The 14,198-nt window shown below is 37.2% G+C and overlaps 1 protein-coding gene across 1 annotated transcript in view; it reads right to left on the reverse strand.

Moving 5' to 3' along the window:
• ADGRB3 (adhesion G protein-coupled receptor B3) overlaps window positions 1-14,198 on the reverse strand; it is a 704,839-nt gene that overhangs the window by 26,041 nt on the left and 664,600 nt on the right. Inside the window, exons 25-27 of the mRNA XM_074988878.1 lie at window positions 8,444-8,539; window positions 6,693-6,732; window positions 4,026-4,669 (exon numbers count right to left, since the gene is read on the reverse strand). Coding sequence (XP_074844979.1) covers window positions 4,026-4,669; window positions 6,693-6,732; window positions 8,444-8,539 — 780 coding nt within the window. The remainder of the gene's footprint in view (window positions 1-4,025; window positions 4,670-6,692; window positions 6,733-8,443; window positions 8,540-14,198) is intronic.

Consider the following 14,198-nt stretch of genomic DNA (forward strand, 5'->3'; position numbering starts at 1 on the left):
ATGTTTGCTTTCAGTTGTTTTGTTGGCGGTGGGTATTTTTTAGATCTTTCACTGTCCCTCAGTTCTTTCCTTTGTTTATCCATTTTGATCTTTTTCCCCCCTAAATACCTTTTTCCCCTCCTTTGAAACAACCCAAGTATAGTGTTTCATTTCTTGTCCTTATACCTCTAAAAGAACCAGCCACTATTGCTCCACTATGATGCTGGTTCCTGTTTGCTCCACATTTTGGGGAAGCAGGTGCTCTCCCTCTGGCATAGATCTTCTTTCTTCTTTGCCTTTAAATGCCTTCTCTCTCTCTGGTGTGGACATAAATGGGACTGCAGTGCTCCACTTCAGTATAATTCGGTTTTAATGAGCACAGCACTGTGAGTGTGGACTTTCAAAATGAAAAGCGTTCCAAAAGAAGGCATATCTTCATTAAAACCAAATTATACTGAACTCTGAACTGAAGCAGCACATTAAAAGCCACTTTGATCCCAAGGTAGTACAGACAACTTTAATCCGTGCATATGAAGAAGGTACAGGAGATTAGCCAAATGTTAAAATGATTACCCGTAAGAACCACCATGGTATACTACTATACCTGTATGTGTCTATACTCACAACAATACTACATGGAGCATATAGAGTAAAATGTCACTAGCACCCCAGTAATCTGCAAACTCATACACGTATGAGTGTGCCCAGATAACATTTGTACATTTGTACATGAAGACAATGCTTTTTGTAAAAAAAAACAACAACAAAAAAGTAGCTGGTACTCAGCTGGCTCCCTGCTTCCAACCCCCAGCCAATCCTGTGGCTTGGGCTACCGAGGTGCTGGTACTCAGTACCGGCAAGTACCAGCACAAAAAAGCACTGAATAAATATATCACCTTCAAGGAACTATCTAACTAGAGAAGAACCTTCAAGGAATTATCTAACTAGATCTCATAACAATAAGGCATTTTAGTATTTTCTATTAAACATTGTTTCTTAAGAAAAAACCCTATGCCAATCAAAAATTAAAAATGTGACACACAGAGGGAAAAGCTAGAAAATTCCATCATGCCTGATTTTTCAGAAATAAATGGGAATTAGTTTCAAGTGAATTGCTTTTTGTTTTGTGAGAGCACCTAAAACTAAAGACTTAAATTTTAAAAATTGTCCCCTACTTTTGCAGGTTCTGTTTTTTGCCCACAACTATTTGTGCCCACAATAAATTGAGGGAACAAATAGCAACTAGATATACAAAACACCTGTTTCGGGAAACAGTGTTCAGAGGTAACCAATTGCTTCATTGTAATAATTCTTGCTTGTTGTAAATATCAGTAAGTAAAAAAACTGCACCCACAATTCCCTCCAAATATGGGGTCTATGATGTCTAAAATTATTTCTGTAACATGTAAATAATTTTCCAGTTATACCACTTATCTTATAGTGACTTTGCTAATATGTTAAAGGTTGACTACTACAGAATGACATGGTAAAAATGACACTTTGACAGAATTATTACAGAGTAAGTATCTTGGTACTAGGGATATAAGCAGTGAGGAGTGCAGGGGAACAGCATTCCCTATCCTACACTGAATGCAGAAGAAAAGCTCCCCCTTTTCTTTCTGACACAGGGCATCTCCCCTTTTCTCTTGCTACTGACAAGGGGACCTGATGTGGGAGCTTTAAAAGGAGCCTGGTGCTTGGCAGAGAAACTTCGAGGGCTCCCAGATATTTTTGTGGGGGGACAAGAGAAGCAATGGGTCTTGATGGGAGAAGGAGGACTTCTCAGTTAGACAAGAAGCTATTTGTATGCTTTATCTGAGAACAAGGACAGAAACATTTGCCCTCTGCTCTATGATGGGAAAGAGGTATTAATAATAGCCAATACAAAGATTTGCACTGAATCTGTCTTTTGAAATATCTTCTAAAATGGAGGACATGGCACAGGATATTTCAAATTTTTTGAGAGAGGACCTCCTCCACCTCAATCTCTGCTTTAATTTGTTTTTATATCATTAAAGGTTCAACTACCTTGTCACATCTAAGCAATGACAGTTGTAGGAATGTGTTCACACTACTGGGCCATACATGTTGCATGTGTGTGCACATGCAGTACACACACACACACACAGACACACACACACTTTTTCTCAGTTGCCTATGTACCTGTGAGGGACCAGAAACTCTTTTCACTGTACAAAGCTGCAAATGTGTATCAGACTGATCCTGTGTGGTTGCCATAGTATGAGAGAACACATATATTATAATGGCCCTAATCATCACACCTGACTTCAGTGCAGTGAGGTAAGTATAAAAGTGGTGTAAGGGCATGGTAAATCAGACCCAGTGTGAGTAACACATTTAGAAATGATTTGAAAAGCTTTTATAACTAAACTAAATACTTTAAATTATGAAGACACAGGACTACATACTCATAGAGTACAGTTACAGTACAGCGATCTGTCGACAGAAGTTACTGTCGGAAGAGATTTCTTGACAAAACTTCTGTTGACAGAGTGCGGCCACACACAAAAGCCAGCTGGAAGAGCGCTTCACTCTGTCAACAGAGCAGCCAGACTTTCCAGCTGCTTTCTCGATAAAACAGGCACCCAGAGCTACAGCAGACAGGGCTGCCCATTGTTCCAGATGCCTTTTCTGTTGGGAAAAGGCCCCAGAGCATCCACACAGCTTTTTTGTCAACAGAATCTGTCAACAGCAGTGTTAGGCCTCATGGCTGAGAGACAGAATGTTGCCGATGGAAGTGCTGTGTTTTGTTGACAAACTGTTGACAAAATGCATTTTGTGTATGGATGTTCCTCCAGTTTCATCGACAAAAATGGGGTTCCATTGGCAAAACTCGCTAGTGTAACCATGGCTATAGAATTTAAGATATATTTTCAAATGTGCCTCAGGAATGGGATCCACTAAAGCAGGAATTGTGCATGTTAATTGTGTAACTTCATGCTTAATGCAGGTATGCAACTGTGCATGTTTGCAAAATCCATTTTTAAGAAGCCTATTTGAAAATTTGTCCCAGGATTATCTATAGATTTATATGCTAATATAACTTACAAAAAGTAGTCATTCCTTGGTTTTCTTCCATGCCCACAATTCATCTTCTTTCTCTTAAATTTAATTAATTAATCTGTGTTTCTCATGTAAGAGTTTTGGGTATTATGAACACAATACAAGTAGTAAGGGAAGTATTTTGCTTTCAAAACTGTTGATGAGAGAAACAAAATTCTGATCTCTAGACCACATTCTCCAGTCAACACGTCCATTAAAACTCCTACTGACCTTACTGAAGGTTTTGCATATGTAAAGACTTATTAAGAACTGAACTGGTTGATCCTTAGGTGTTAAATAAACAAGCAAATTGTTTTCACATAAAATTATCTGTAACGTTTAAGTCCCACAGACAGATTCCTGTAATGATTTCCAGAAAAATTTTATAACCAGAATGACATCTGAGATCTTTACAGTGCAACAGACTTTCAGGAGGCAAAAACAGGCACCCGTAAATGCAAATTAGGTTACTGCTACTTAACAGAGTTACTCTGAGTTACACCATGGTAGAATCAAATCCATTGTCCTTAACTCCTGGTAAAGAATTATGCACATTGAATGAGGTAAATAAATAACGAATAATATATATTGTTTCAGGATGCCAGGAAGGTAAGTAAAAATGTTATTCTCTAGGCATGGGTTTTTCTTTTTCACTGGAACGCAGAATTATTTAATAGAATTCATCCCACAGGTCAGGAAATTTTTGGCAAGACAGCTGGAATTTTGGAGCTCGAAGATATATCGTTCCACTCTGAAATCGCTAAAACTTTACTTTGATATTTTATTCCCATTCTAAACATTTTCAGTATTGTTTAATAGGAACAAACAAGCAAATCATGATCCTCAACAGCAATTTAATCTTAATTAAGACATTAGTTGCACCCCTCAAACATAAACATTAGCTGGAGTCAAGGAGCCATGACTTATTATGTTGCCATATAATTAGAACAACAGAACATGTAATTTGCTTATGCATCACTGACCTCTAAAGAACTCATTGATATTGTGGATCCAGTTTCACTTCTTGCTAATCCTGCATTGTCATCCAGCTCAGAGGCTATGAAGTTCTTTACTGCTGTGCGAGGCTCAAAGGGCAAATTCTGCATATGTTCCTGGGTGGGAAGATGCTGATCTAAATTGATACTGAATTGGTCCATTACGGAGGGATTCATGTTGAATTCCGGATTAACTTTATAGTGCAACAGCCTTTCATGAGGCAAGGTATCCATGCCTATATTCAGTTTGCTTTCATCTTTCAGTGATTGTTGGGTGTTTACTGAACCTCTGGGCATAACGATATAGTCACTTTCCATCATCCTTTCCTGAGGATTGACTATGTCCATATCTGCACCTCTCAAGTTATCATCGGTGCATAAGTACACAGTCCGCCGCAACTCACTGTTGTCTTTTTTCAAACACTGATTAGCCAGCTCACTCATGCTCATAGGCATGTGGAGGCCTGAGGGCTGCTGAATGATGACTTTGGAAATGATGTTTCCAGGCAATGTTGAATAGCTCATACCTTCAGGATTTGCTCCTTTCTCTTCTTCATCATCATTTAGTGAAATCCTAGAAAGTGTTCCTGTTATTGTAGCTGCTCTGCACGGTCCAATATCCTTATGTAGAACTGTGAATTATAGAACAGGATTTTGATAACAAGGAGTTATGTTTGCTGTAGTTTATTTTACATTCTTATGGTTAAATTGGTGTATGTTCCTTTCACCAGTCTATGTCCTTATATCTTTTCTATCCATTTAATAACTTTGTTTTAGTGCCATAAACATGAGTTTGAACAGGGTTTTACATAACTGACCTATTCATCTCCTTATGCCTAGATCATTTATATGAGTTAAAAACAGCTCTTTATCCATTTCTACAGTCTAAGATAGATCTTAGGTAACCTAAATCTTAAACAGAAGCCTGCCATGTGGAGCTTGATTAAGGACTTCCAAAAGCCCAAATACACTATGACATCTGGATGTCTCTTTTTAACTCTTTATATTCTCTTGGAAACATCAGATAGATTGTGTAGCTAGATCTTTTCCTTAGTCTATCTTAATGACCTCCTTAGTTTTGTATGTCTTCTCCCACTTCACTCCTAAATGTTCTTTTCTTTTGTGTTTTGTAACTCTCCTGTATTAAATTCATCTCTGAATATCTGCAGCATATGATCAAACTAGGCAAAGAAACCTGTTTAAATGGAATAAATATGTTGTAATGCAGCTGAAGAGTCTACAGATTATATAGACATGGCTGATAAAATAACCATTCACAAGGTTCTGTGGAGGTCTTTCCAGTCAAGGGTATAATAATGCCCACTAGTTTTTACTAGGCTCAGCTCCAAGTACACAGGTTATCTATCAATCCTTTCCCCAGATGCAAACCTTTCATGGACACTAAAATAACCAATCAAATATTGAGGAAAATCTAGTCACTCCTGCAACACTGACACTAAATCTTTGTTTGAGAAAGAAAATTATTGGCAGAATAAGAAAGATAAATTTAAAATATCCAACTGCTACAAATCCTTGATTCTAGCACACATATAGTTATTTCCTTCATGTAAAATATTGCTACAAAACAGTGCTAGCATGTACAGCAAAATTAAAATCTTGTGAGTAAGACAATAAGAGGTACAGAAATACACACAAGTGCATTTATTCCTTCTCCTGTGTCATGAAGTTCATGTGGTAGCTCTAATATTACTGTGCATATCAGTACTCTCATACAGTCATAATCAGCTCACAAGGGCAGTCCTTTGTGTTAATTCATACATGATTGTCTCTATTTTTTTAAGCATTACTTCCTTAAAAGCAAGGTAATGCAAGCGAGAAATTCAGGCATTTCAACTGCCCAAATCGCATTACTTGGCAGCAGTGGAAAAAAAAAAAGTAAAAAACTCATTTTAGGAAATGCAAGTGATTATCAGATTATTTCTAACCATGATGCCAGTTCACCCAGTCACCTTTTGCTAAATCTTTCATTATAGGAAATTAAATATACATCAGGTAATTTTACATGGTGAAGTCAACTCATGCCTGCATTAACAGTATCTTCCTCTAAGTGTGTCCTTGACATGACTTTCTGTACTACAAAGCTGATAAAGTATGCAGCTTTGTGGGTTAAGTGTGAATTTATCCTTCCACTAGGAAGGTAGGAGGAGCATTTGTTTTTAAATTCCATTGCCTTACCTCTTTCAAAACACATCAGCAGTAACAAATGTTAGTTAATAAGGAAGAACTATCACTCTACTGTGAAAAATGAATCGGCAACCTCTAATCTTAAAATTTTCAGTGAGTTACAAAGACCTTGCATTTCGCATCATGTTTTATTTAAACTACACTGGCTAAGTAAGTTTCTGAAGATAATTATTTGTAAGTAGCAGAACCAGACAGAAAAGGGGCCATTTAAAGTACAGAGTACTGAAATGGATAAAATGTGTGCCCATAGGCCACGTCTACATTAGCCCTCTTCTTTGAAGGAGGCATGGAAATAACATGGACTAGGAAATATCAATGAGGCGCTACCATGCATATGCAGTGTCTCATTAGCAGAATGGCAGCCGTGTGAATTTTGAAGCTGCCAGCTTCGAAGTGCTGACAGGCAGTCTAGCCACGGGCACTTTGAAATACATGTTCCAATATCCTTACCTGACCGACAAGCAATGTCCACATCTTTTTCAAAATCTGTCTGTAACAAGAAACAAGGAAACAAGGCAACCATTATTAAATGAAATCAAACCACAGTGCCTTTTGACAACCAGTGCTTCCAAAATGTCCTACTTACAGAATCACAGTTTCTTAAAAGTGGTTTCTTGTTGCTGGGAAGGTGGACCTTATTGTTTTACAACAGCAGAGCAATACAATGTTTCCTAAAGTATAACTGAGCTGTTTTCAAAGTATGCTGCCTGACCACAAAAAATAAAATAAAGTAGAGTGCAAAATAGCATATATTTTTTAATAAAACAATACAGTATGTAATTTTACATTTGTATGGAAGAATAAGTTCTCCATGTCATAGAAGGGTAATTTTTGAAAAAGCTTTTCACAGTGATTGCATAAACAGGAGTACAGAAAATAGTCTGCACCACTTATTACCATGAATAAGCTTAATCAAATTAGTTCACTTTATCTGAAACATTCTTATTAAATTAGTTAAGTTTTATACAGCATTCTGTATACCTCTGCTTCTAATGCAATTAGAGTAAGCTCAGCACCAACCTTCACCCCAAAAATGAAAGCAGCTATTATTCAGTTCAAAGTAGGGTAAAGAGGCTGTCAGTTTTAAGACTGAAGCTTTAACATTTAAGAATCTAATATCACTCTATCACAGTGAAAGAAACACTATTTAACTTGATGTAGAGGGTAAATGCCTTTCAGTTTTCCTCACAGTTTATTTACATGCATCTAATACAAGCAGCACCCCTTCTCTTTTTACAGAAAGGGTCAATTTACTCTCTTCCCTCACATCTCAGCATTGATTTTCCTCTGCTCAAAGTCTCTTTCAAGGGCATTTGCTAAGAGACCCTGGCATCTTCTAGGGTCTAATCCTATTCTCATCGAAATCAATGGGATAAGTATTTGATTACTAAACTGCTCCTAAAGATATTTGAGCAAATTCTATAATACATTAGGATTGCCAACCATTTAGGCTTGTCCTGGAGTCCCTATATATTAAAGATTAACCTTTAAAGATTATGTCATGTGAGGAAATCTTCAGTAATATGTCCAGCCAAAAAGGGGAGGCTGAACTTTCACTGACTCCTTAATTCTAGCCAGTTCTTTTCAGTGTAGAATGCCTGCCACCTTCTCCTCCATAAAAATATGATTAAAATAACTATATAAAATATTCAATATATTTAATTAATTTAATATAAAATACATTAAAATAAATAAATATTAATAAAATAGAAATCAGTTTACTTTAAAGCCGGGGAAGCAGGACATTTCTGAAGTTCCCTAGACTGTAGCAATGCTCTACAAGCTGACACTAGTGGGGTACAGAAGTTCCATATACAGCATATTTCACACTTCGCCACTCATCTTTGAGAATGAAAATATCATGTCCACAACATTGTAGACGCAATTGCCCACAAAGGCAGAGTCTCAGCTGCTCTTGAACCTTGGTATTCAAAGATTCAGCGCATGATAGTGCTGTTTAAGAGACCCCTGAACAAATAAGCTGAACTCTTTTAAAACATTTCAGAGAAGAGATAATGAGCTGAAGTAAGACTTGTACTTAAGGTTCATACTTAAGTACTGTATTATTATTATTATTATTATTATTATTATTATTATTATTGTTATTATTATATGCATGCACTTCACATGTGCAGTAAGGTACCGTCATCTTTTTATGTTGGCTAGCGATATTGAATTGCAAGTCCAGAATAAAAGCTCACCATGATTTGAGCATGTCCATTAGGAAAAGAGCTTGAAGAATCTGCATTGATTGGATCTTGGCAGTTTCTTAATCGACATCTAAATGCATCTTGAACCTGTGAAGACAATACTATTCACTGAGTATTCTTTTCCTGTGTTTTTAATACGGTTATAAAAATAATTAAACTGTAAATTTAATTTTACTTTAGGATATTCTATACATCAACACTAATAAATGCATATTTGTATCTGCCATTTCACACTCTTGCTCTACCTTAGGGTTCATATAAAAGTCTACCAATCTACCAGGCTGAGTTTACGAGACTCCATTAAATTTGTAAAGGAACATAATGATTTCACAATCAACAGTGAGGGGCTATTCAACCCCAAGCTGTCTTCTGTGGCAGTTTTTGACTCTGACTTCTAGTTCACTTTGACTGCAGCAGCAGGTCAGAAGGTAGATTTATAAAAAGTACTTTATTCCCATAGCAAAATAAAATGTATTCCTGAAAAATGTGAGGGTTTTGGAAGGTGACTTTTAGTAGTTACTTGTATTAACATTGAAGTATTTTCCTAAATATAGTGATTGGCTATGGGTCAGGCTTGTGCATCTCATTAAAATGTTGAAATCTGTTACTGTCTGTATGTATGCGTATTCACATTTATATACCTATTAATAAAGCTTTTACATTCTACATATGTATTTTCTTACACATGATGAAAAGGTTTTTTTTCACATGAACATAAGTGAAACTTCTGTTGGTTTGGATTACATTAGATAAGTTGAGGGTATGGGGGCTGCTAATTGCAGGGATGAAAAGTGGGGCCCAGCATAAAAAGTTTGCTGATTCCTGCTCTAGTTTTATGTATAGGGAATGTTTCTTGAACCTTCTGCAGCAGTAAAATTTTCAGCATAGACAAAACGTATCAAATATGAGCACTGTGAGCAGCAGAGTAGCCCGCTTTGCACCACAATGATACAAGATTTTATTACTTAACTCTTCCGTAGAATTTAGATATAATTTGTCATCACATGCTAATGAGTATTATTGTATCCAAATCATACAAAAAAACAGAAGCCCATGCCCACTGGCAGTCCAGTGAGTATATTTTCCTGCCCTTATCAAAGACTAAATATGAAGTCAGCAAAAATATTCTTGGAATGGAAAAAAAATTAATTGAGGTTTTGGAAACTCATAGGAATATTTCTGTGAATAAAGAACCAAGTTTATTCTTGTGTCTTTTGTATTCACTTGTCACAGATATTGTGGAAAACTAGTATGTTGGGATGAATGTTTTGACTCACAATAAAGAATTTATATTTAATAAACGTTAGTATTCATATTTGAAATCTAGTTTCAAGAGTTATCATCTTCCAGTCTGGATACAGAAATTTAGCCATGGATGTGATCAGTGTCTCATCAAAACTAACCAGCCCCATTTTATGCTGAATATCAAATGCTTTTCAGTGAACTCCCTGTGCGCATTCTACAGACCTTTCATTATTTGTAGAAATTACATTGTTATTGATTTAGAATAATCATATCAGAGAAAATCATAAGCTACTCACATTTTGTAAACAGTAAAAGAAGCTAACTTAATCAAGTGAAGCTCAGCCCAAGGCCTTGCTTTCTGAATGACATTATTATATGTTACAAATTCTTTGAGAGCTCGCACAGTCTTTCCCAGCAGAGAGAAAAAAAAAGGCAGATGGAAAACTTTGCCTTATTTTTATAATTAGACAGTATTATCTTAAAGTGCTCAACCCTTGAATGAATTAAACTGCCCCACAATATTTAGGTCTAAATGAGTACTGCAGCTGGGAAAGACTAATAAAGGGCAGAGAAAAAAAGCCATAGCAAGCATACTAATGTTTGGTGTGATTTCAAAACACTTCCCAAGTGTGAGAATAATTAAAAGTGCACTTGGCCAGGATGATGAAGCAGACTTTGATTTTAAGCATTATGTTGGTTTTGGTTTTTCATGCAGCTGACACCAATTTGATATAGCATCTCCCAGATAATACAAAGTTAATCCAATTATTTTCTCTCTTTATTGCTGTTGAAGTCTCAGGTCACACTTTAGAGTTTTACATTGTAGGGTAATTATTGGTGAGCTATGTTGACAAAATGAGGACCACCCTAAATTTCAGTGAAATATCAAGGTAATTTAACCTAAACCTATTATTGCTTCAACTAAGTGACAACCTCTGCTCCCTAAAATCTCTCTTACATGTTCATGCAAACTCCCCACATCTCACACTTCTATGGAGCTCATTAATCTACCTCGAGTACTCCATCAGCAATGAACTGGTTAGTCTTTGATGAATTGACTCTCATAGGTGCAAAATGCAAGCAACATGCTCTGTGGATGTTATAGCTGAATGAGGGAGCGGTGTCTATCAAAATGATGTAAGCTGAAATTTGTAAGCCTGAACCATGACAATATTTTTTTTTTGTTCTCATCACTCCATTCATCATGGCCATGTCTATACTTAATAAAAACTTCGAAATGGCCATGCTAACGGTCAGATTGAAGAATACTAATGAGGCACTGAAATGCATATTCAGCACCTCATTAGCATGCCAGCAGCTGTGGCACTTCGAAATTGCCACATTTCGCTGCCGTATGGCTTGTCTACACTGGAGTCCTTTTCAAAAGGACCCCACCAACTTCGAAATCCCCTTATTCCTATGAACTCAAGTGTGAGAGTAATTAAAAGTGCACTTGGCCAGGAATTGACTTAAGTTCATAGTAATAAGGGGATTTCGAAGTTGGTGGGGTCCTTTTGAAAAGGACTCCAGTGTAGACGAGCCACACAGCAGCAAAACGTGGCAATTTCGAAGTGCCTCAGCCATCGGCATGCTAATGAGGCACTGAATATGCATGTTGGCACCTCATTAGTATTATTTGATCTGACCATTAGCACGGTCATTCTGAAGTTTTTACTAAGTGTAGACATAGCCCATGTGTTTAATTGGTCTGAGACATATTGGAGGCACATGTAGCTGGAATGGTGAAAAGTTCTGGTTGATCATTAAGAATACCATGGAGTTTCTAGTTTAGAGAAAGAACTTCAAGTCTGATCCAGTGGAGGTGCTCCGAGGGTGCCTAATTCCACACAAAACATTTGCAGATGTGGGATAACCTGCTCCCTCATAACCTATAGCCCCTTGGTGAAGGGATTTGGGCTGTGGGCTCTGCTCAAATCTACACTCTGCTTGCATTTGTTTTTCTCCACCATTCACTCAGAATTATTTTGTAGTTGATTTTTTTTTTCTTTCTAACATTAAGTTGCCAGATTGTTTTAGAGCCAGGCAGATTAGGAGAGACAGATGTGATGTATGTGCAGGAACCAAAGAACTGGTTTCCCTAGCAACAGTAACCAATTCAAAACTCTTATAACGTACCCTCTCTCCCTCATCATGCATCTTTTTTCTCTGACAATATAGAAATGTGGGCTGTAGCTTTAAACACCAAACATGCATTTAATCCAAATGCATTTCAATCAGTAGGAGCAGGGAAAAAGCAGAAACTACACATGGGTTTATCCCATCACGATCATCCTTTGCAATTGTTCAGCGTGACTCAAACTAGTTTCAAAGAGGCGGTGTTCAAGCATATCAGGCATACTGTTTTGGTAAGGAAGACTATTAGAACCAAGCTCATCCACCATTCACTGCTTTACGACACACACACACCAGTTTCCATCTATGTCTCATTAGGTACTTCAACAGCAAGATGACAAGAATGAATAGTGATACGATAGGGTAGGGATATTCCCTTTAGTCTTCAAGTTTAAAATAACAACACTTCACTCTTTTATAGCATTTCCCATCCCTAGGCCTCAAAGCATGAAGGAGAGTAAAGTATCATATTCTAATTTTACAGACTGGGAGCTGAGGAAGAGGGATGTGAAGTGACAGTCCTAAAATCACATAGCAGATTGGGAACAGACATCAGAGTCCCACTTCAATGCCTTATTGAACAGTCACACAGGCTGTTAGAACAGCCCACTTTCAGACAGATCTACTGATGTGACATACTAGTGGGTTATGGCTGGCAAGGGAGTGTAGACACACACATTTTTACATTTCAAATGTTTATAATACATCAAGTATAATGAGAAAAAACTGTATGTATATTCATGAACAAGAATGTAATGGTTTTGGAATATAGCATTAGTAAGGGCATAATAAAGCAAGCCTGACCTTTCCCTTGTTTGATTTTTTTCTATATTTTATTTTGATCTATTATTTGTTAGTCCAAATTAATATTTTGCTTATGTTGGCATATTGTAAATATAGATGAATCCTATGGAAGTTATAACAAGATGTCTTCATAATGTGTATAGCATTCATCATCAAGAATAACAAATACATTGGTAAGATTTCAATGCCTTCTTTGGACTACATAAAGTAATGGACTACATTTTAAGGTGGAATGTGTTCTGTACAATGTAGGGACTAAATTGCTCCATGAAAATGTGCCTATGTGATAGGCACGATCTTAGCTGACACGAGGGACTGAACTGCAGCCTATCAGAGCTAAAAGCATGAAACCCTACAGCCTGACTAAAGCACCTGGGTCTTGAATTCGTCATGGCAATATGCACAGACTGGGACATAAGGCAACCTGAGTAATGTGTTACTTCCTACGTCTGGGCAGAAGAAGTGCATCCAGAGCTTGTGTGGTCCGTACCACTTAATGACAGAGACGTCCCACTTATATTGCTGACGCTGCTTTGATGCAATCAAGACTCTTCAGAGCTAAGGCTGTAAGTTTCCATGCCTTGAAATAAAGAACTCTTCAGCTGAAAACTGCTGCAAACGCTACCCACTATGGACTGACTACAGAAGAGGTAGGGTGCATGCTGATCAGTGGACCATGCAAAAGTATTTTGTGAGATCAAAGGATATATGAATGTGTGTCCTTTCTTGCTCACCCACTGGAGCATGCATTTGCATGTTATAGAGGTGAACATTAGGCCTTTTTAAAATGTGGGTGCTGAAGTGTTCTGAGAAGTCTGCTTGCATTGCCTTGTATCCTGTGACAATTAACTAATGGTATGGAAGCAAATTGGTTCAGTAATGTATCATCTCTTAATCCTTTTCCCATTGGGAACAAAATCCTAATTAGCTCCTCAGTTTTTATTCTAGCCCTTAAGTCTGGATGGATGTTAGGATAAGAAGGTGGAAAGAAGATGCTATGTGTCATCATTTGAAGGAGAAGGGATTCAGCTAATAATTCTACATAAAACAGGCCGGATGAATGAAGAATAAGTAATTGTAGTCTTTTACAATTTCACTGTCAGAATGCGTGATCTGGTGGCTTCCAATTGGGCAAGTAACTGCACACCCAATATTATAAAAGGTATACAATATTCAGAGGGAACAATAGAACTTCTGGGTAATAAGCAATAACAGTAATATAAACTTTTTAAAAAATTGTGCTTTATATCTAGTGTCTTCTATATACAGCTTTTCAGACTCTTGTACAAACATTAAATAATTGTGCCTCACAACACCTTTGTGGGTTACTGTCAGTATTGTTACCTTTTTTACTAATGGCTAAAATGAGGCACAGACACTTATCCAAGGTCACACTGCAAGTTAGGAAAAGAGCAAGGCCTGACTTCAGAATTCAGAATCCCAGAATCTCTTGTTTTAAGCTACCACACACACTTATTCTATTTTCCAACTCTTGCCTATGTCTAACTGAATGACATAGTGGTTCACAAGGTGATTCTCTCCCCCTGGCGCCGCCCACCTGAAA

The sequence above is a fragment of the Carettochelys insculpta genome, chromosome 3 (genome assembly GCF_033958435.1).
Source record: "Carettochelys insculpta isolate YL-2023 chromosome 3, ASM3395843v1, whole genome shotgun sequence".
Lineage (NCBI taxonomy): Eukaryota > Metazoa > Chordata > Testudines > Carettochelyidae > Carettochelys > Carettochelys insculpta.